Source organism: Pyrgilauda ruficollis, unplaced genomic scaffold (assembly GCF_017590135.1).
Source record: "Pyrgilauda ruficollis isolate IOZ18807 unplaced genomic scaffold, ASM1759013v1 scaffold2, whole genome shotgun sequence".
NCBI classification, from domain to species: Eukaryota; Metazoa; Chordata; class Aves; order Passeriformes; family Passeridae; genus Pyrgilauda; species Pyrgilauda ruficollis.
In genome coordinates this window covers 27830381-27851515 of record NW_024519206.1, presented here as the reverse complement: position 1 = coordinate 27851515, position 21135 = coordinate 27830381, and the positions used below count along the sequence as shown (strand labels likewise).

General features: G+C 40.6%; 1 protein-coding gene across 3 annotated transcripts in view; it reads right to left on the bottom strand.

Moving 5' to 3' along the window:
* The window catches only part of UBP1 (upstream binding protein 1), a 35348-nt gene extending 15253 nt beyond the window's left edge, over nt 1–20095 (bottom strand). For all 3 annotated transcript variants that reach the window (XM_041466349.1, XM_041466351.1, XM_041466352.1), the window contains exons 1-7: nt 19436–20095; nt 10131–10282; nt 4783–4859; nt 2496–2601; nt 1779–1885; nt 435–587; nt 183–293 (exon numbers count right to left, since the gene is read on the bottom strand). In XM_041466349.1, the coding sequence (XP_041322283.1) occupies nt 183–293; nt 435–587; nt 1779–1885; nt 2496–2601; nt 4783–4859; nt 10131–10282; nt 19436–19548 (819 nt within the window). In that variant the 5' untranslated portion in view covers nt 19549–20095. The remainder of the gene's footprint in view (nt 1–182; nt 294–434; nt 588–1778; nt 1886–2495; nt 2602–4782; nt 4860–10130; nt 10283–19435) is intronic.
* Nucleotides 20096–21135: the final 1040 nt, after the last annotated feature.

Sequence of the window (21135 nt, the reverse complement as noted above, 5' to 3'; positions counted from 1 at the left end):
ATCCAAGTTTACTAAACAAAACCTTAAAATTGAACATTGCTGCTTGCTGGACAAGTTTGTCAAATAAAAAGTTTATCTCTATGCAGAAATAATTCTTCCCCAACCCTTCCAAGCCTGCAACTCAGTAATGTGCTGCATCTATGTATATTCTCCTCAGTCAGCAAATGCAATTTTATTGTTACCTCTGTAAGAACTGTGGTGTCATATGAAGGCTGATACTTCTCTTTTTCATGTGCAGTTCGCTTTTCCATCTTTTCTCTGTCTGTTTTCTGTTTTCTGTCTGCTCCTTTGGGCTAAAAATGAACAGTTATGTGAACATAAACACAAGTGGGAAATGGTTTTATAACTGAAATCTGATCTCAGACATGAACCATTACAAGCAGTAACAACTTTATGAAAACTTAGAGACTTAAGGATCTGTTTTCTAATGTTACCTTAAAAACTTTGATTTGACAACTGGCTGAATGCAGATGATCTGTATATTCTCCATTTTCTGTCTGTTTAAAGGTGTCAACCTGAATCCTAAAAGGAACTCCTTTCTCTCCTCCGTGTTTACGAGGCGTAAATTCAGTGCTGATACAATGTACCTGAAAAAAAACAATGACCAAACAAAAAGGACCCTCAGAAGCATTTCAGGCATGAACTTTATTATATGTTACCTACATCACATGAACAGTTTCTCGTAAAAAATATAGCAAAGCTATAAAAGGTCACTGACTGGAAGAGTTTTTCATCTCATGCACCCTCACCTCAGAGTATTTTCAAACATACCCAACTCCTTTTAAAGTCCAGAGACCTTTTAATCAGTGTGCAATTGCTTCAGCTGCTACATCAGAGTGAACACTGTGTTTATAAGCTATAAAGACCCCTTAAGGGTATCTAGCGAGCAAATCAGTGCAATAGAAGGAATTAGGAATAATCTCACTGGACAGTGCTCCCAATTTATTGTGCTACCTTATGGAATTTTAAGTGAGCTGTAGAACAACCCACCTATAGTGGCATAATATCAGTTCCATTTTCAGTCTGTTACCATTTTTTCTAAGGAAATGTATAAACAAAACTATTCCCTAATTTATCTCACAGATCTTCAAGAAGACTACATTTTAACAATTATGTAACTCTTACTAAAAAAAGTATCTTTATCTAGCTCGCAGTTAATTTACTGACAATATAAAATTTAACCTATTTTGACAGCCAGAGGAAGAAACATTGCTACCTGAAACTTTACAGCCATACCTTTTTACAATGAAATCAGGTCTGAGACAAAAGTAAGCAATGTGAATATAAACATTTAATCTAAATCATTTCCAAAGAAAGCACGCTCATTTGCCCTGAATATCAAATACACAAATAATAGCATTCCTACAAGGAATCCTACTGACATAGTAAGAAACATTTTTGAGTGCCTAATTTAAAACCCTTTTCTTGTAGGACAGTACTTTTAATTTTGAATCCTTAAGCCAAGCTTCTGCTGAAAGCAGTAGTAAGTTACTGAGAGGAATTTAAGTTAATTCTTATACTTCACACAACTAAATATTTTAACTATGACAGCTTTCTTCAAAGAGTTGTTTGAAAGCTTTTTTTTAAAAAAATTTTCTACAAACCCAAATTAAATAGAAAAATTCTAATAGACCTATGAACCCATGTTTTTTCACCAAGATGGTATTTAATGGCCATCCCACAAATACTAAACCAAGAAGCTTTGTAATACAAGTATACTGCTGTTTGTGACCTGAAAGGCACCAAACACAGACATCCAGTCAAATAAAGTTTCAAACCTGAATAAAAGCAGATGTACATTTTGTTGGATCCCATAAAAATTCAACTGCGTTGAGTTGGCTTGGATTTGTCTTGATATCAATGACTCCAACAGACATTGGAATATCTATTAAAATAAGCAGCATATATTACAGAAAAGTATACAGCGAGTAAACACTATAAATAAATTGTAATACAAGGTTAACATCACCATACACAAGGTAGGATGGAAAAATGTGGGCTTTGGCGGCTTGACCAGTTTCTTAGGACTGATACAAAGAATCTTAGTAGATTCAACATGCAAAGTGCTCAAGGTTTTGTGCACTTTTTCATTCTCCTCCCCTGCTGCCACCCCTGAGGTTATGCACCAAAAATGATCAAGTTACACAAAGTACAGAAACCATGTTGGCACTGTTTCCACAATCTAACAGAGGAAGTTACTTCGGTCTGTGTTCTCCTAATCACTGCAACACTTAGCAACCAAAATCAGAAAGAATATTAAATGTGATTTTCTGATTTCTGCAGAGCTGCTATCTTACTTTTACAGCCCTTAAAATTCGAAAAGAACGTAGAAGTGGTAAGAACGTTTATATTCAAAACACACACTATGACAAAGCAGCATCCAGAAATCTGGTCTGTCCTTTTTCATAAGCCTCAGCATCAATGTGAACGTGATCAATTTAAATGTGGAAAGTGAATTCCATACAGTGGCAACAAACAGTAACAATTATACCTACCTAAGTCGAGCAGTCTGTCCCCAGGGCGGTTCCACTTCCAGCCCTCTAGCTGCTGGTGCTCTGTGTACTGCAACCTCCTGTCATGGAACACAACTCTTATAATGCTCTAACAAAGAAGAAAACAAGCCTGTGATGAGCCACAGAGTCACTACAGATAAAAGTACTAAACTATCCCAAAATAGCCCCAGTGCTAACAAATACATTATTTACAGCAAAAATTTGGCAAGCATCAGTATCCCAAAATATTCCAGAACACAGAAATAGAACGGAGCAGCAGCAGATACTTGAAAATGTGGTAAAAATGCAAGGGAGAATTACATCTGGTTGGATACTCAAAAGGTCACTATGAATTACATACAGTGAACTGAGCAACACTGTGTAGGCAACACCAAATTATTTTAGAAAGCAAACACCAAAGATTTCATTTAGTAAGAAAAGTGGTGAATATTACTTGATCATTCTTTCACTGGGAACTCTGTGAACTTGTACAGCATATTTTAAGAAATAAAATAGAAAATTCCCTTCCTAGTACTTAAAAGATATTTACAAAAACTCTATGATTTTACTTAATAGAATTAAAAAGTTCCAAACTTTCTCAACTACTCTAGATGAAATATTCATCCAGAACAACTACAACATGATTAATTTTATTCAGCTAGAAGCAATTCTCCAACAATACCTATTTTTGGGGGCAGTTTTGGCACTGCTAAATGAATGCACATATAAAGTAATTTGTTACAAAGAGGTTGGAAAAATACTGTATACATTCACTGTTACCCAACAAATAGAATGTAGAGAGATTTGCATATTTTTTTCCATTATTCTACAGTCTTCCTTGTATTAACAGAAGCTGAAAGTGTCCACAAAACCCAAGAAATTTTAAATGGAGTGCCTCTTCAAGAAGGATTACACTTCCTTGGGTTTATTTCAAGGATAATGGAAAGCAAATGTGTGTGCATGTACACGAACAAACAGACACACAAACACACCATTCCTTCTGCACTTCAAACTGGCATGTTTGGAACTTGGAAATATCTGTAGCCACCTTCACCTCCATGAAATGATTTATTTGGTAAAATACTAGGATTCCAATATTTAATTGTGCAAAATGGAAAATTCATTGATGCAGCATTACAATACCTTGCTATGGTAAAATTGACTTTTCTAAACTTTTACACTGCTTTGCCTTATTGTACCTACCAAATGACTCATCACCCACACACAAAGCTAGACAATTACATAAGTGAGACACTCAAGGCTACAAGGAAATAGCACCTAAGGGGGCAAAACAGTCCACATGCTTATTAAAGCAAGTCACCATGCCAGGATGTAAAAAGTTTATTACAGAACTCAAATCCCACTTTTATGCTCGTGCTTAACTCTTCCTGAAATGATCTCTAAACAAGCATCCCACAGGCAAATAAGAACAAGGCCTAGGACTCTATAAGCAAGCCAAAGTTCACAAACTACACAGCCCAAAGCTGGCAGGTAAACATTTAGCATCCCACAGGCACACTGCTCTGGCGCATTTATCAGCACCACTTTCAAAGTGACTTTAATTGAAGTTTTTCCCTTCTTTCCTAATACCTGAATAAGTTGGTTTTTTTTTTTGTTTGTTTTTTTTTTTTGAGAATTCAATAAAATCAATAATCATCAGGTGCTTAGAAGAAAAATCCAAATCCCTCCATCAGTTCTTTTAATCATTTGCAATCCAAATTGGTTAATTTTTTCAGTTTGCCTCATTTTCATACTTCATAAAATATCATCAACAGTACCTTCTACTAACACTGAAGCACAAGGAGACAAATCTGGAACTGAGGAAAGGGGCTCAGCTGTGGAACAAACTGCTCAACAAGCAGCAGAATTAGAGATCCATTCTCCTATGAATCTATCTCCAATATCCCACTGCCGCAAAACCCACAGGTTGGCTCCACATGTTTTCTGTAACACTTAAGAAACACGATCACAGTACCTCCACTTTTATCTAAACGATCCTCTACCTTCCTCTCACCTCTCCTAATCACTTGAAATGGATAATGTGATGGCTCAGAAGACACTGGATACAAAATCTACAGACAACTACCTTAAGCTTTGCATAAATACTTAGGTCTATAGCGTACACAAGTGCGCATTGGGTACTTTTATCCATACGTTTTTATTTGTAAACATCTAAACATCACTGGTCCACATATTCTGACCAATACCTAGTGACAGCAGAAAAAAAAAATTCCATCGAATATACAGTCTCAGGTTTGTTAGTAACACTATCTAGTGAACTTAAATTCACCTTCACCAGTTTTCCATTGATCTCTGGTATGTCTCCAGCTTTCCTATTATCTAGCATCCGGATCTCATAGGACTGACCTTTAAAGAAAAAAAAGTTGCATGGTTAAAAGAGCAAAAGCACAAGGTTATTTTGTATTTAATGCATTTAGATTAAGTTTTGGTTCACAGAACACGAGAACATCAGTACCTGAAACTTGAGTTTGAGAGACCCAGATAGCAACATGCACTTCACACTATGCAAATTAACAAAACAAAGTGACATTTTTCTTCCCCTTAAAACCAGAGACATTTTCAAAGTTTAATTATTTAATTTTGTGTCAAGTGTAACTACTTGCTTTTTTTTTTTTCTGAAAACAAAACATTTCAAGGCTGAATTCCTTTCTTTTTTTAAAAAAATGCTGAATGGCAACATACTGAGAACCATTAACTGGTCTTCCAAAACAAACTCCTGTAGAGTTCTCGTACTTTTTCCAAAACGTAAGTACTATTCTCCCATGTTTAATTTTGTCCATATACCTGCTGTCTTTGTATGATTTTATGCTCTGTATGATTTCAGAAATAGACCTTTAAAAGAGACAGTAACTGTTTATATCAACAGCATAAGCAAACCTATCTTTCCAGTGAATATGATAAACTGTTGTGCTTCAAAAGCAAAGCTTGTAGCAATTTATTTAATTACAAAGATTTTTTTTCCTTCCAGAGTGAGCAGCACATATTCATTTGCATAATCATATTTCCCTATCTAAAATATGGGACAAAATAAATTTCAACATCTTCACTAAGATGAAATGCAGTAAAATCATCACCTACACTGCCCTTCAGGCTACCTTTACAGTCCCACATATAACACATTTAAGACATTCTGACATGCCCTACAAGGCAATAACCCTGTGAATGAGCAGATAACTTCTTCATCTCCTTTCACTTTTCACAGACTGATGTTACTTCCAACTACAGACCGTTTCAGGGTTTTTATTTTTTCCTCAAACACAATAAGCATACTTATGTATATACTCTACACATGTACAGGCTTTCCTTACCCAAGCAGCATGTGAACATTGATATAGTCCTTGATAACATAAATCCATATGAAATATATGTTCACCTAGTGCAGCTGAGTAAATAATATATAATTCCTCCTCCTATATTTAACAGGAGGAAACTTTTCCTGTTAGAGTGATTTGTTCAGTTACCAGTGTTAGTCTACTCAAACAGCTATAACACTTAAGTTCAACTACATTTGAAGTCAGCATTTCTTGGATCTGGCAATATTAATAAACTTTCTCAAATATTTCTCTGTGCTCTCTCAACATTTTTTGGGGGGGGTAGGGAGGTGGATGAAGAAAAAAATTCTGATTGTTTCTTCAAGAAGTATGGCTAGCCTTTCATAGGTACAAAATAGTATTAAGACAGTAGAATTGGTAAAGGTAAAAATCAAAGAATACGAGACTTGAAAATGTAAAAACAGCTCTGGAAATTTTCAAGACAAAGGAATAAATACATTTTGGAGTTTTGGACACAGCCACTCTGAAAGTGTAAAAAGCACTACAGCACTGATTTTTGTCATCCCTATCCACTATATACCCATCCCTATATACACCTATATACATCGCTATATACATCTATATACACTACTTTCTCTGTTCTTTCCTAGAGAACAGCCAGAAGAACAAGGTGACACAGGCTATGGACAGTAAGTGAATCCAGTGTGAACTAAATTCACATTGAACTTGTGGCAGCTTCATTCACAAAAATCCCAGAATGTTCAAGTTTGGAAGGGACTTCTGGAGGTCACCTTCAGCAATTGCCCTGCTCAAGGCAAGGCCACCTACAGCCAATTGCCCAGCACTAAGCCTGGCTGGTTCTGAGTATCTCAAAGGATGCTCACTGAGACCATACTTCATAAGCTTCTTGGTAAAGATCACATGGGAGAAACCAGCAAAAGCCTTACTGAAGGAAATCACTTGTAAACAATGCCTACTACCCTCTCCTTGTCTACCAAGCTACCCAGTTCAGCACAGAAGTTTATCAAGCTGGTCAAGCATGATACCCTCTCGGGAAATTTGTGCTGCCTACTCCTGATGACCTTGTCTTTTATGTACCTGGGCTACATAAAGCAACCTGGGGTAGTGGAAGGTGTCCCTGCCCATGGCAGGGGGTTGGAATAAGATGAGCTTGATGGTTTCTTCCAACCCAAACCATTCTGTCCTTTAATTCTATGATTTTTCATTTACTATCAATCCTCAGAACTGTGTTTTGGTTCCCTCTGCAGGAGTGGAACCCTTCAAGCAAGGAGTACTGCAGCAGTATGATGTACCAGGAAATGGGTTACCAGGAAACACTGCTTCATCACCTTCCCAGGAAGCCTGTAGTTTGCTGGGTCCTCCTTTTTGAAGATCAGAGCAACATTAGCTTTGATGTAGTCTTTCGCACCTCTCCTAGTCACCAAGATCATTCAAAGACTACTAATGGTGGTCTCACAGTGACACAGGCCATTGCCCTCAGCACTCATGAGTGCATCCCATCAGGACCTGTGGATTTATGCATGTTCAGTTTGGTTAAGTATTCCCTGACCTGCTCTTCTTTCACCAAGGGTACATATTCCTTGCTTCAGACTTTCCCTTCATCTCTAAGGCCTTGGATTCCTAAAGACCAGTGATACCAGAAAGGACTGAGTCCAAGAAGGCATTCAGTACTTCAGCCTTTCCAGTGGCCTGTGTCATCATGGCAAATGTCCTGTTCAGCAGGGGTCCACTTCAATTGTTTTCCTCTTGCTATTTACATACTTACACAAGACCATCTTGCTTTTTACATTTTTCACCAGATTCAGGTCCAGCTGGGCTTTGGCTTTTCTGACTGCACTCCTACAGGCTTGGACAGTGTCTCTGTACTCCTCTCAGGTTACCTGTCCCTACTTCCACATTCTGTATGCCTATCTTTGGTATTTGAGTTCCCTTGCTTACCCATGCAAGCCTCCTGCATTTTTGCCTCACTTAATGTTCATTAGGATTTGCTGCACTTGAGTTTGGAGGAGCTAATCCTTGAACCAGCTATCTTGGGCCCCTCTCCCCTCCAGGGCTTTATCCCCTAGGACCCTACTCTCCTGAAGTTCAAAGATGTGATCTTGATCTCCTGCCTTGCTTCTTCCTCTCAAGATCATAAAGTCCTCCATCTTAAGGCAAACAAGCCTGACTGACCTTGACACTCGCAACCCCAATGAGCCTTTCCCTGTTCCATGAGGTATAGCAGAGCCATCCTCTACCACTTGGATCAGGAAGCTGTCAATCAGCACTTTCCAGTCACACCCTGATGTGCTGTCCCTGCAGGAGACATCAGGGTGCTTGAGGTCCTCCTACAAGGACCATGGCCTGTGAATGTGAGGCTACTTCCAGCTCTTCAAAAAACATCTCATCTACTTATTCATCTTGGTCAGGTGGCCTACAGCAGACCCCCATTACAATGTCATCCATATGACAAAATCCATCTATAATCCTTACCCATAAGCTCTCAATTGAAACATTACACATCCCTAAGCAGAACCCCAGATATTTCAGCTGTTCTCCCACATAATGCTTAACCTCCCCTCCCTTATCCTCTTGTTCTGCCTTTCCTTAAGTGCTAATATCCTCACACTGTAAGGTGGCACTTTGCAAGCCATCCCAACATGTCACCATGATCGCAAGATCACAGAGATCTCTAAAATCCTCATGCTTACTTCCTATGCTGCTTGCAGTACTGACATGTGCCCACTCCAGAGGAACCTCACCATGCTGATTCACCACAAAGGGCTTTGGTGTTTCCTTGGAATGATGCTCTACAGGCACTTACTTGCTCATATCCAAACACTGGAGATGACCCTGTTTAAGCCTCCTTTTGTTGATGGCTGTGTTCCCTTTCACACTCTTTGCTTATCAACCATGGCACTCACTCCCCCACAGTGCTCCTGTCAGTCACTCCCTTCCTCACTGTTCCTACTCCAAAGCCCTCTTTACCAGGTCAGCCACAAGCTGGCTAAGATACCTTCACTGCCCTTTCCAAGTTGGATTCTATCTCTCCCAAGCAGTTACTTGCATTCACAGAACTCCAGGCTTTGCTGCACTGTGTAAACCAACCTAAAGAATGCTTCCCTTTTAAAAATTCTCTTCCATACCACTTCTGCTGTTCCATATATATCTAGCTGAGCAGCAGCCAACCCAAAACACTGTCCCACAACTCCAATATGTTTCCAACGGACCCATTTAACAGATTTCACAGTAAGAACCCTGTAAACCCCTGAACAACCAACCATCATCGCTCCAGGATCTGAACTTCTAGAATAAGCTTCAGATGAACATCTAATCACTTTAAATATTCCATCACAGTCTACTGAGATGTAGAATCAAAATCCACAAGACAAAAAAAGCTGAACTAGATAAAGGATTGGAGATCCTAGGGCTTTAGAGCCAGAGGAGGGGGAAGAAGAGGTGGGAGGGTATGAAGCCATTGATATGGTCCAAAACAAATGATAAATGATTTTGAGTTCAGAATACTAGCTGACTAAACTTAGGATACCAATGTAATTTTCAATGTGAACTTTCTCAGAGAAAGGTTTTATCTTATGGCAATGACTACATTCAGATTATTCTACCCAGCAGTCAGTGGTCTCTCTAGGAAAAAAAAAAAACAAAAAACAACAATTTTCATGCAAATTAAAACCCAGGAAAAAAGGAAAAAAAAACCCAGCCTGATTCACATGAAGTATTTATCTAGTTAATTTCTGGTAAATGTATACAAACTCCAAAGGTGACTGCACTTGTGATCATGTTTAAACATAACACAGTTCTGGACAGACATGTCTGGCTAATTTGAGAGCTATTACAGTGGTTCCAACACCTCAGGGACTGACATCTTAACATTTATTATGACTTTTGAGGGCTGTCTGTGTGTACCTCATGCATATATCAAATTAACTTGTTCTTATCAATCAAATTTAAACATAAATGCCAAATTAGTCCCACATTTTCAGCTATTACTGCCTGAAATTTGTCTCCTAAAAGCTCTGTTGGCTTGATTTTATTGGGGGATGAAGAGGGGCAACACACAACAGGAAAAAAAAACCAAAACCAAACCAACAAAGGAAGAAAGACCACACCCCCACCAGAATCCAAAGGGAAAGTAACACTATATTATAGCTGTGAGCCCACAAATTGGACAAAAAGGACTACTAGTAAGGCATCCTTACAACCTCAATGTCCACAACCTCATTTCTGACATGCATTTATTTTGGATATAGACATGTGTATTAAAACATGAAATACCACTCCAGTTTCAGACTTGCACCACAAACTGCATTCACACATGTATACCAACCTTGATTCAAGTATGTGAGAGTTTCATCATATAATTTTACTGCTGGAGATGTTGCAGCACACATAACATACTGGAAAGGTGGATGTTTGGTCTCATTTTCTTGTGGAAGGCTGGAATCTTCTTGTTTGAAAATAGGCAGCGCCAAAACATCACTGAAAAGGAAAACAAAAACAGACAACTTCAAGATTGTTGGCCCTGTTTTGACTAAAGTTAAAGAAAAAAAGTTATTTGTGACTTAAAAAACCCCACAGTGAAATACATACAGAATTTTGTTACTCATTTTCTTAGTAAAATCTATATGAGCAGTACCAAAAACATTTTCCACCAGAACTTTAGGCGAGGATACATAAACAATACCATGGGACTTAAGCAGACAAACAGCTGGGCCGATCCTTTGAAAATCTAATCTTTGTATCTGTCTCCACTTAAAAAATTCAGTTTTCTCTTAACTTTTCACAGGTCAACACAGCCAAACTTGTCTAATAAACATGCAAATGAAAGCAAGGCTTTCATTTTCTTCTTTGAAACAATTTATTTCCCAAAGTAAGTTACCTACACTGTGAAAGTACCTCTCTCCTCATTCAGTACCATTATGTCTAAGCTATTAATTCTCTTGGCATTCTCAAGCTTTTCTTAGGCTTTCACACACTGATTAGCTCAAAAATGATTAAGCAGCAGCATATTTACAAAACATAAGCTATATAAAGTTTATGCCAGGATTCACTTCACTTATCTACGATGCATAACCACCAGAAAAACTTTGGAAATGCTACATTTCTAGAGAATAAAGAGCAATCCATGCTGTCCACAAGCTGTGGTAAGAGAGATAGCTTCACTACAACCAGCAAACACATTTTCTGCTTTCTACAGAAATCAATAATCTGTATTGGTAATAATCTTCCTTGTATACAAAAATACTTCATAAATTACAGTTTTAGGAGTTTTTCTTGCACTGAATTTTCATTCATGATGACATCATCTGCATATCCATGCAACTTTCTTTAAAAATGTTTCCAATGTGAATTAATATCTCACACCATCTCACCTGTTCATTTAGTTTTTAACCAACATGTAGCTTGTTTGTATCTTTTGCACTGATCACAAACATGTTCTCAATATATTTTGTAAAACAGTTATAATTGCCTGTATTGCACGACTTTGTAGGTTGTACGCTAAAATTTTTGAAGTAAAACTGGTTTTTTTACTGTTTCTAATGTCTGCAAGTCTGCTCTATTTAAAGAATACTCTATTAATTGCTCTTGAATTCCAGCTCATATCTGAAGAACGTATATCATAATAAATTCAAAAAATGAAATGACAGTCAATATTTTCGTATCACATAGGCTTAGAACGTAAGACTTGGTCTGCTTAAGTCTTAGATATGCAGAGTGCAGGTGGGGCACCCCAACTTTTTTTCAGAGCAAGTGCCACATTCCATTAGGGATATTACTCCCCAGGCCACTTGGAAGACATTTTATTGACAAGAAAATGTTTATGAAGGATGAAAAAGTCTAAGAAATTTGTCTATACCTTGGAGAGACTGTACCATATCTCCCCAAAAAGAGAGCAAAAAAAGACACCCATAGAGGTTCCCTTTCACTAGGAAGAAACCATAGGAGATGCTACAAAGACTGATGTAAGCAGGACAAGGCAGTACACTGTCCAAAAAAGCATTACAAGCCTACTGAACCGTGTCCTAGCTACTTCTGACACCACCTCCTCAAACCGTAGCCCAGAGAAGAATTAAGTAAGTTACAAAGGAATATGTGAAATAACCACTTAAGAGAAGTAGACACCCTTAAAAGAGTTTTCTCATACAGAGCCAAGGATCCGTGAGTAGGACAGCAAAATCCATATATATAATCCATATAGGTGGGTGCTCCTTGAGGATGACTCAGAAGAAACAAGGAGCTGCTACAAGCCCTGATGTCATCAGGAGGGCAGCACGAGCAGCCCAACACAAGAGGGAGTGCCGTGACAGTGACAAGCAGAGGGAAGCCTGGTCCCAAGACAGGACTGCTACACCAGGAACCCATGCTCGCCACACACTTCAGCACCCAAAACACAAGTGTCATTATGAGGAGGAACTTTAAAATGGCAAGAACACGGAAACAATGGCAATGTTTAAAATACACACATGAGTCAAAGTGCAACAACCAAAGCACGAGGAGTATCTCACCAAATAAATTAGCTGTAATTCTCTGTTGCAGAAACAACAATTCTCGACTAAGTTCTGCAGCACTTGCCTTCACATAACACACAAGATAAAAGAGAAGTCTTTTGTGTATTCATGAAAAATATCTTTAAAGCCTTCATTTTATACTCACAATTTGAAGTTTAAAATGTAGCTATCTGGCTTAAGAAAGCGTGATGTGGTTAATGAATTAGCTAAGAGACATGGCATTGGAAGCCTACAAATACAGCAATTTAGGCAGCTTTAAACCAGCTTTTGCTAATACTTACAAAGCATAATGACTAACTGCCACTGCAGAAGAAGAAGGAAAAATAAAGACATCCAGCTCTACAACCCTACAATTCAGCTGTAAAGAGAGCACAATGTTCATTCTTAAATGTCACCATTCTAAAAAATACTCCAGAAGACAGCACAAGGCAAGTTTTTCCTGTAACACTCTTCTGGATACTAGTACATTCCAAAGGAAAAGACAAGCCAATGCAATGTAAACTCCTTCCTAGACCATCTTTAAATAAATATCATTTAAATAATATTTTGATTCATTCACTTGCAAAGAATGAAATATTAGTGTTTTCTGCATTTCAACATACACTGTTTCCCCATCTAAAAACAGATTAAAGCTGCAATTAAAACAGTCAATAAGGCATGAGTAAAGTACTTCAAATTAAGACCTGAAGGATCAGTTTAAATAGGGACTAGCTACATTTCAGAGCGACAAGCATTTTCTACAAAATAAAATTCATTGCAGCACAGGTGAAGAAAAGATGCAAAGACTTTTCTCACAATGGGAAACAGAAACTTAGTATTTTTAATAGTGCTCTTTACTTAAGCTAAAGATGATAAACTGCATATAATATATGCTATTGCATCAATCACATTACCAGAAACTATGGAGGTGCTAAATCAGTCTTTTTACCACCTCTAATCTTATACTGATTCTATTTTAACACCCAACAATAAGAAACAAACAATTAAAAAAAAAAAAACCACACAAAGACATCCCATAAACACAATACAGAGAACAGATTAGCCCTGTCAGTTCCAGCCTTTTTCCTCTCAGACCCCCATTACAATGAGCCAATGTCCCTGCAAAACAAATCATCTGCCCACAGTCAATCCCTGGCAGCCTCCATGCTTATATATACTCATGTAGACATCCTTTAGTCATTTTCCTACTCACCTGGTGAAATCTTGTTTTTGCTAGGCCAGTACAGAGACAGGGACCTGTAGTGCCAACTTTGCTTAAGTTATTTCACACAGCAAAGAACCTCTTAACTAAACTGAAGCGCCCACTGGCAGAGCAGCCCAGATGGAGGAATAGCCAAGTGTTCCAAAATAGTTACTGTTGGAATTATTTCAGACTACAGGACAACAGAGAGCTTGAAGAGACTGATTCTGTTCCTTTTTTGCCATTATTAACTTTTGATCTTGTGAAGTAAAGACTCATTCACTTGTCTCATAAGTGAACTTTTGAACTGCAAGCAAGCTGCTGCATGGGCGAGTAGTAACCTTTGGAAAGACAAGTAGCACCTTTTGTTATATTTTCTGGCATCATTTGAGAAAGTTCATCTAGCAGGGTTTACTCTCCTCATGGAAGGAACTCTGAGACCAAGTTTTTGAAACTATTAGCTCTAGTAAGAAAAGTCTTATCTCAGTTCCTCAGCATGTGTTATCTAAAGCATTCAAATGAAAGGCATTCTTTTCTTCCTATAGGGAGGAGGAAAACTTACCCAGAAAAAACCCCAACAGAAACAGTCTTCATTACACCGCAAATGCAGGCAGCAAACCTATTCTCCAACACAAGTCTTAGCTACTTATGCTACAGAGGTGCATACATGCAACATCACCATACAAAAGCAGGAAGGCTTAGAAGAGGAAGCAAGGTGAACACTACCACTTGAACATCCAGAGGGATGCACCATATGTGAGAAGCTGTCCTGTGTCATGTACTCTAGATGAGCATAGTACAAAAAGACCAAGAAAAATGTAATTTATACCCCCCATGCTTGTGAAATGTGTTTGTAAGCCTTCAAAATCACCTTCCTTAAAAATCTGAAACCCTCTTTCCACACACTGTCCAAAGCATTTAAAAAAAAAAACCTAACACATACATACAAAAAAAATCCCCCTCCCTAATAATAATAATAGGGTCAAAAAACAAATGAAGAACTTCCTGTTCTTACAAGAACAGGACTTACTATGTCAACAAAATTCAAACTGATGTTCTATCAATCATCTGCCTTATCTATCTTCTGGATTGTATACTTTTGGGTGTGAGTACTAAAGAATCCCAAGGCCTTTTGAAACTTTAAAGCATGTTTTTTATGAGGACAAATACCTTTAAGAAATTTTTTTCTCAAGCAGTCTTTGAATTAAGAGTTATGATCCCAAGGCCAAGCTCTGAACTGTTCAGAGGTATGAGCAAGCCACAGGAAAATGTAAGGCAATGGGAGACCTGGTACTTCCTAACACTTTCCCTATGTCCACAAAAGCAAGTTTGATGGGGAGAAAGACCCATGGAATTAATTTCTGGGAAACAACCTTCTCTGCAGCAGCTGTCCAAGAAATCCAACACACAAGAAACAAGTGCAAATGTAATGCTGTTTCTGGGAATCCGACAGACCATCACACAGAAACTCAGACGGAGAATGGCTTCAATTTAAGGGGAGTCCGGCACAAAATACAAGAAACCACAAGTCAAAGAAACAAGAAAATACCAACAACAAAACTTGTGTCCTTCCTACTAAGGAAAATAAGTAAGAATGTTCACCATAACAAATCAATTCCTCTGACACAGGGAGGTCAGGCAGCCACTCTCATGTGCAGCAGGCTCCAGTACAGATGGCTCCTACGCAGGAGAATGCTTGAAGTGCACATGAAAGCAGACGTGCTGCCCTGCTCTCCATCTGCTATGTCCATCCAACATGAGCGGTGACAGGGGAACAGTTCTGCACTTTGAAGTCTTACCCTTAAAAATTAAACTGGCCCCTGACTTTTTGTAATGTATTCACACACTCAACTTGGAAGAAAACAACAACAAAAAAACTCAAACCCAAGCCAATGTCAATGATCTAGAACATGAGCTTTATCTTTCAACATGTTTTTTCTGTGCTAATAAAACAAGGAAGCTTAGGTTTATGGATACGCTTTTCCTTCAAATGCCTATTTCCTCACAGGTATTTACTTATTTGTGTGCTTGCACAAAGAATCCAGCTCCAAATCTAATCAGTACCTGACATTTCATTTTAGAGTCTATATGTGAGTGAAAATTATTTTTTCTACAGTGCAATGCATAAAAAAAATAGAACAGACCACTAAAACAGAAGCTTTATAATGTATTCTGCAGAAAACACTTTGTACATCTAAAAAAGAAGAAAAGAAAAAAAATCAGGATACCATCAGTAAACATTCCTCTTTCAAAAATCCAATAAAACCAGCAGTAGAGTCTCAAAAGAGTGGGAGACATTAGGGGAAACATAAACAGCAATTTGCCTGTCATAATGTAACAGCAGCTAAAACCAGGGTCTGAATGAGATAACTCTTTTTTGGTTCTGCACAGCAACTATGAAGTTAAGGCAGTAACTGTCATGACCCAATCATGTTTACCAGAAGCCAAAAAGGCTGTCAGGGACCCAAAAGCTGTGAGAAGAGAACAGCTCTAATGAAAAGCGAGATCCAAGTTGTAAGACAATGTTCCCCCAGCTCCTGACTAACAATCTTGGAGTTACTTCAGCTTGAACTGTACTTGAGAGGTTGGCACACAAAGTCCCCCCACCAGCCAAGGCTCCCCACACCACAGTAAGGAGACAAGGCTGAAGACTGCATTAGGCTTTCCCTCTTATCAACCAGCAGACAGCTGTGTTCTCCAAAGACACTTGAGTGTTTGGGAGATGCAGCAGAGTCAAACTGACTTGATTCTCCAAATACAACCCATTCTTCTGGATGTATTTTCATATAGTCTTTTGTAGAGACTTTTCCATTTCAGAACCAGAAGTCATTCTTTTTTATTTAGCTTGATAAACTTCAGGTTTTAACCTACAAATATGTACCAAAACAGCTATTTTGGAAAAATTTTCAAGTTCCCCATGACAGGGTTGCATTGTACCACTACAAACACCATTGGAACTGCAAGAATTTAAATAAACCCATATACTAAGCTTTCAAATTACACATAAAAATTTAGTCATTAAGGTACTTGTCTGTCTATTAATGCTCAATTAACCCAATATATAGTGATTTAATAATCAAATAATAAATTTGATTAAAAAATGGAATTCTGCTAGAAAGATGACAGGCAGTTCTTTGAAACTTGTCTTTAAATAGCATTCATTTTTTTGCAGTTCATAGCAACCATAAGTGATCCTCAAACACACACAACTACTTTTGTGTTACAACAGATATTATGAGGGATTCATAAGAAAACATGATGGGTGCCATTATCAATGGAAATTAACTCCCTTAAATTAACTCAAAACTCAGCATCACTGAAGGGTACAATGTTTTTATATGGGTTTTGGTACAGGTGTTATTTGACACATCTGACAACTGTTACTATCAATTGAATTTAATTTAGTTTTGCGATTACAGGCAGTTTCTTATTGCATGAGAAGGTGCTAGAACAGCAACCAGAAAAAATGGGTTTTGAGACTTTATAAGGAAATTTTGAAAACTATTCAAAACTGTGTGAATCTGCAGGGAAATTTAGGAGCCACTTAGCTGCCTTCTAACAAAAGTCCTACAATGAACTGATGATCAATGAACACGTGCAACTTTCTCAGGAAGAATAAACACAGGAGTAATGCCACAAATTCTGACTAAGGGCACTGACTTATCATAACCTCCAGGAAGTATCAACTCCTTTATATACAACCTCAACAGTTAAAGAAATTACATGCAGATCTTCCTAACAAAATCAAGGGAGCATATACCTTGAGTTCTCTGAGGACTATCCTCTAGGCAATATTTAATTTTCTTCTTTTTTTTTGTTAGAAAGCAACAAGTAACTAACTTCTAGTGGCACACTGAACAGTGACAGAGCAGTATCTTTCCTGCTTTGCCACTTCTCTAGGTTTTCCCCTCTCACATCACTTGACAGACCATAATTTCTCTGAAGCAGAAATCTAACCACTACATAGAATAACTTACACACGTGCTGAGAATCACTCTGAACCCAACAAACACTAATGGCAATTAGGTGACCCCTTTAACTATAGGGTCCATAACGTAAGCTACAAATACTACCACTACGCTGTATGTTTCCCAAAGATACTCCACAGACTAAGTGTGTAACAAGATTCAAGACTAATATACAGCTTAGCTTATACAATATTACTTTTTAAGTGCTGCTTTTAATGGCTACAACTCCTTCTGTGGTAATTCAAAATGTCCCAATAGACAGGTATATGTAACAAAAAGCCAGTCACCATAACAGGATTATTTGACCAGAAAAAAACAATCCCACAACAATAAGGATGATAATTCTTACAGTTCCTAGAAACTGAAGTAAACGCATTAGTGGGATGAGAAATGAAGTTATGAAAACACAGGAAAACATAAAAAACCTAACAGTCAAAATGCAGAACTTTTAATCATAAGAGTTCTAGAAAGAACTTCATCAAGATAGAGAAGAGCAGTTCTTGAACATGAGCACATGCATTTTCCACTGAGGTCTGCACTTAGAACCCATCCAGGCAACAACGAGGCACAGCTGCCCACAAAAACTGGCACACCACTTCATGGGATCAATGTCTGATGGTTTGCTAAGACAGAAACGGGACAGAAGTGGGATAAAATCCAGAAAAGCCGAGTATAAAATCAGGAATATTCTCTTCTAGAGAAATGAATCACTTTCTTCTCTGAACTGGCAAGTTCTCAAAGTTATTTTTAATTTAAAAAAAAACCAAAACAAAACAACAAAAAAACAACCAACCAACCAAAACACAACCTAAACCCCACACAGAACAAAACCCCCATCAAACACATGTCCCACCATAAACCCACTAAACTCACAACACCAAATTCTATCAGAACTGTCCGCATTTCTATCCAGCAGAAGCCCTTTTCTGTAACTTTCAGCAAAGACACTGTACTGCCAAACATTTTACCTGGGAAGTACTGCCTCAAAGCATACACAATAGATGAAGCTTGTGGTCACCTGCAAGCTTCAGTTTCCCCTGAGAGAGAACGTGCCTTTTATAAAGGCTAGGCCACCAAAACTATCAAACGCAAGCGTTTTACTTCTCCAGACACAATCCTTTAACACCAACAAACCCTGTCGAAAACCTTGGACTTAAAATGTCTGTCGTTGCCTCCAAAACAGTTTCTCTTTTTCACACTAAGTCGTCACTCAGGAATCAGCACAGTCTGCCCATGAGCAAGCTAAAATTTACTCAAACAAGTACACTTTTAACTTAGTTTCGAAAAGGCGCATCCAAATGCTACTTTAACTTTGTAAAACCTGGAAAACAAGCAAAAGGTAAGGAAACCGCCAAGTTGACTACGAACAGAGAGCTACATAGCAAGAAAAAAACCCCATCACTAAGGACATACTACATAGAAAAAACCCTATTGCTACACAGAAATACAGAATAAACAGACGGAATAAAGTGCAACCATACTACCACTCTATTAACTACAACGTTTACCTGGGCGAGAAAGAACATTTTTAAACCCGGCAGGAAACACCTATTGTTTATCACGAAAGAACTACATTTACCGAGTGTAAGATGACCATAGTTTGGAACGTGGGGTCCGGTTACACCCCGAAGGCACAGCGAAATGCCAGTTTTAGGGCAGGAATTTCTCATATAAAGGGAACAGCACCCCAGCGCAGGCAGCTGCCCGCCCTTCCCGAGCCGCCACCTGCCAGCAGCACAGGAGGGCAGGGCGGGAGCCCCTCCGACACGTGCCCACGCCTCGGGAAAAGCTTTCAGAATTAAATTATTAAAAAAAAAAAAAAAAAAAAAAAAAAAAAGTGGGGGGAAAAGGAGACTCTCCGGCTCCTTCCCGCGCAGCCTCAGCCTGCCCAGGGGCACGGACAGGGCTGCGCGGCCCGACGAGGCCGGCGGGGACGCGGCGCCCAGCGGCGGGGATGAGCTGCGGGGCGAGTTACCTCATGCTGTAGGCACCGGCTCCCAGCTCCTGCCCGATGCCCGAGAGGCTGGCGTCGAAGTCGTGCACCAGCCCGGACTCGATCACTTCATCCATCTTCAGCACCCACGCCATGTTCCGCCAGCCCCGCCGCGCTCCCGCCGCGGGAGGAGCCGGACGGGGCGGAGCCGCTCGGCACCGGCGCCGCCGGGGAGGCGGTGCCGGGCAGGCGAGGGGGCTGGAGGAGACGGGGGGAGAGGGGGGAAAAGCACGTGCGGGGCGGGGGGACAGGGGCGACTCCGCGCTCAGCCCCGGCGGGGCCCTTTCCTCGCGGCGCGACCAGGGCGCGGGGTCGCTCTCAGCATCCTGCGCCCGCCCGGCCGCCGCGGGGCGCTGGGGACCGGGCGGCCGCCGCCTCCTCCTCCTCCGACCGGACACTGCCCAGCGCCGCCGCCGCCGCTTCTGCCGCCGCCCGAGCTCCGACCCAGCCCAGCGGCGCCTCCCGCCGCATCATTCGCAGGGGGAGGCTGCGGCGGCAGCAGCAGCAGCAGCACCGCGGGCGCCCGCCGGGGACGAGCCGCCGCCGCCGGAGGTCACGGCCGCCCCGGGGGCTCGCGCCCGCCGCTTCGGCGCGTCCCGCAGCGCCCGCCGCCGCCGCTCACGACAACATGGCGGCGGCTTCCACCCCCGAGCGCCTGCCGGGGCGGCGCCTGCACGCGATCGGCGCCGCCGATTGGCTGGGCCCCGCCGGCAGGGCCAATCAGGGGCAGGCGCGGAGGGGTGAGGGGGAAGCCCGGCCAATGAGGAGGCACTTCCTCACGCCAGGTGACGTCAGCGTGACGGGCGCGAGCGATCCCTGCGCTCCTCCCCAGCCCCGCGGCATGGCGGGAGCGCGCCCCGGAAGCGGCGGGGCGGGAGCGGGGAGCGGCGGCGGGCCCGGGGCCCGGAGCTCGGAATGGCGGCTGCCTGCCCTCCCGGGCCCACATCGCCTCCCAGTGACCTCCGGGGCCGTGACTGCCCTGAGCAGCCGGGGCCGGTGTAAGGTGGCCCTTCCCATGGCTGGGGAGGCTGGAATGACATGAGCTTTAAGGCCCCTTCCCAACCCAAACCATTGCATGGTTGGTTTTTCCAGAGAACACCGAGGAGCCTTCCCAGAAAAACAGCCAAACCCCACAGAATCACTGAATATTCTGAGTTGGATCTCAGGTCTGGATCCTCGAGGAACACCAGGGTCAGGTTGGAAGGGACCACGCTGGGTCATCTGATCCAAGCTCCCTGCTCAGACATGGTCAGCCTGGAGCACATGGCACAGGATTGCATCCAGATGGTTCCTGAATATTTCCAGTGAGCGAGACTTCCACAGCCTCTGTCAGCAATCTGTTCCAGTGCACGCTCGCCCCCAGTAAAGAAGTTCTTTCTCATATTTAGGTGGAACTTGCCGTGCATCAGTTTCTGCCCATTACGTTCCAAGAACCTGGCTCTGTCCTCTTGACACCCTCTCTTCAGATAGTGATAGATACTGATGAAGGCCCCTCTCTATTCTGAAAAAAAATCTCTTCATATTTAAAAATTCAGAGAATACTTACATAATTTTAGGAAACATTAAAGTATTATGTCTGGAGAACAAACTACAGAACAGTATTAAGACTGTAAAATGTATTTTGATTGTATAGTAACATGCGTTAAGTACAATTGCACAAGTTTTGCAAAAGATAAAGGCAG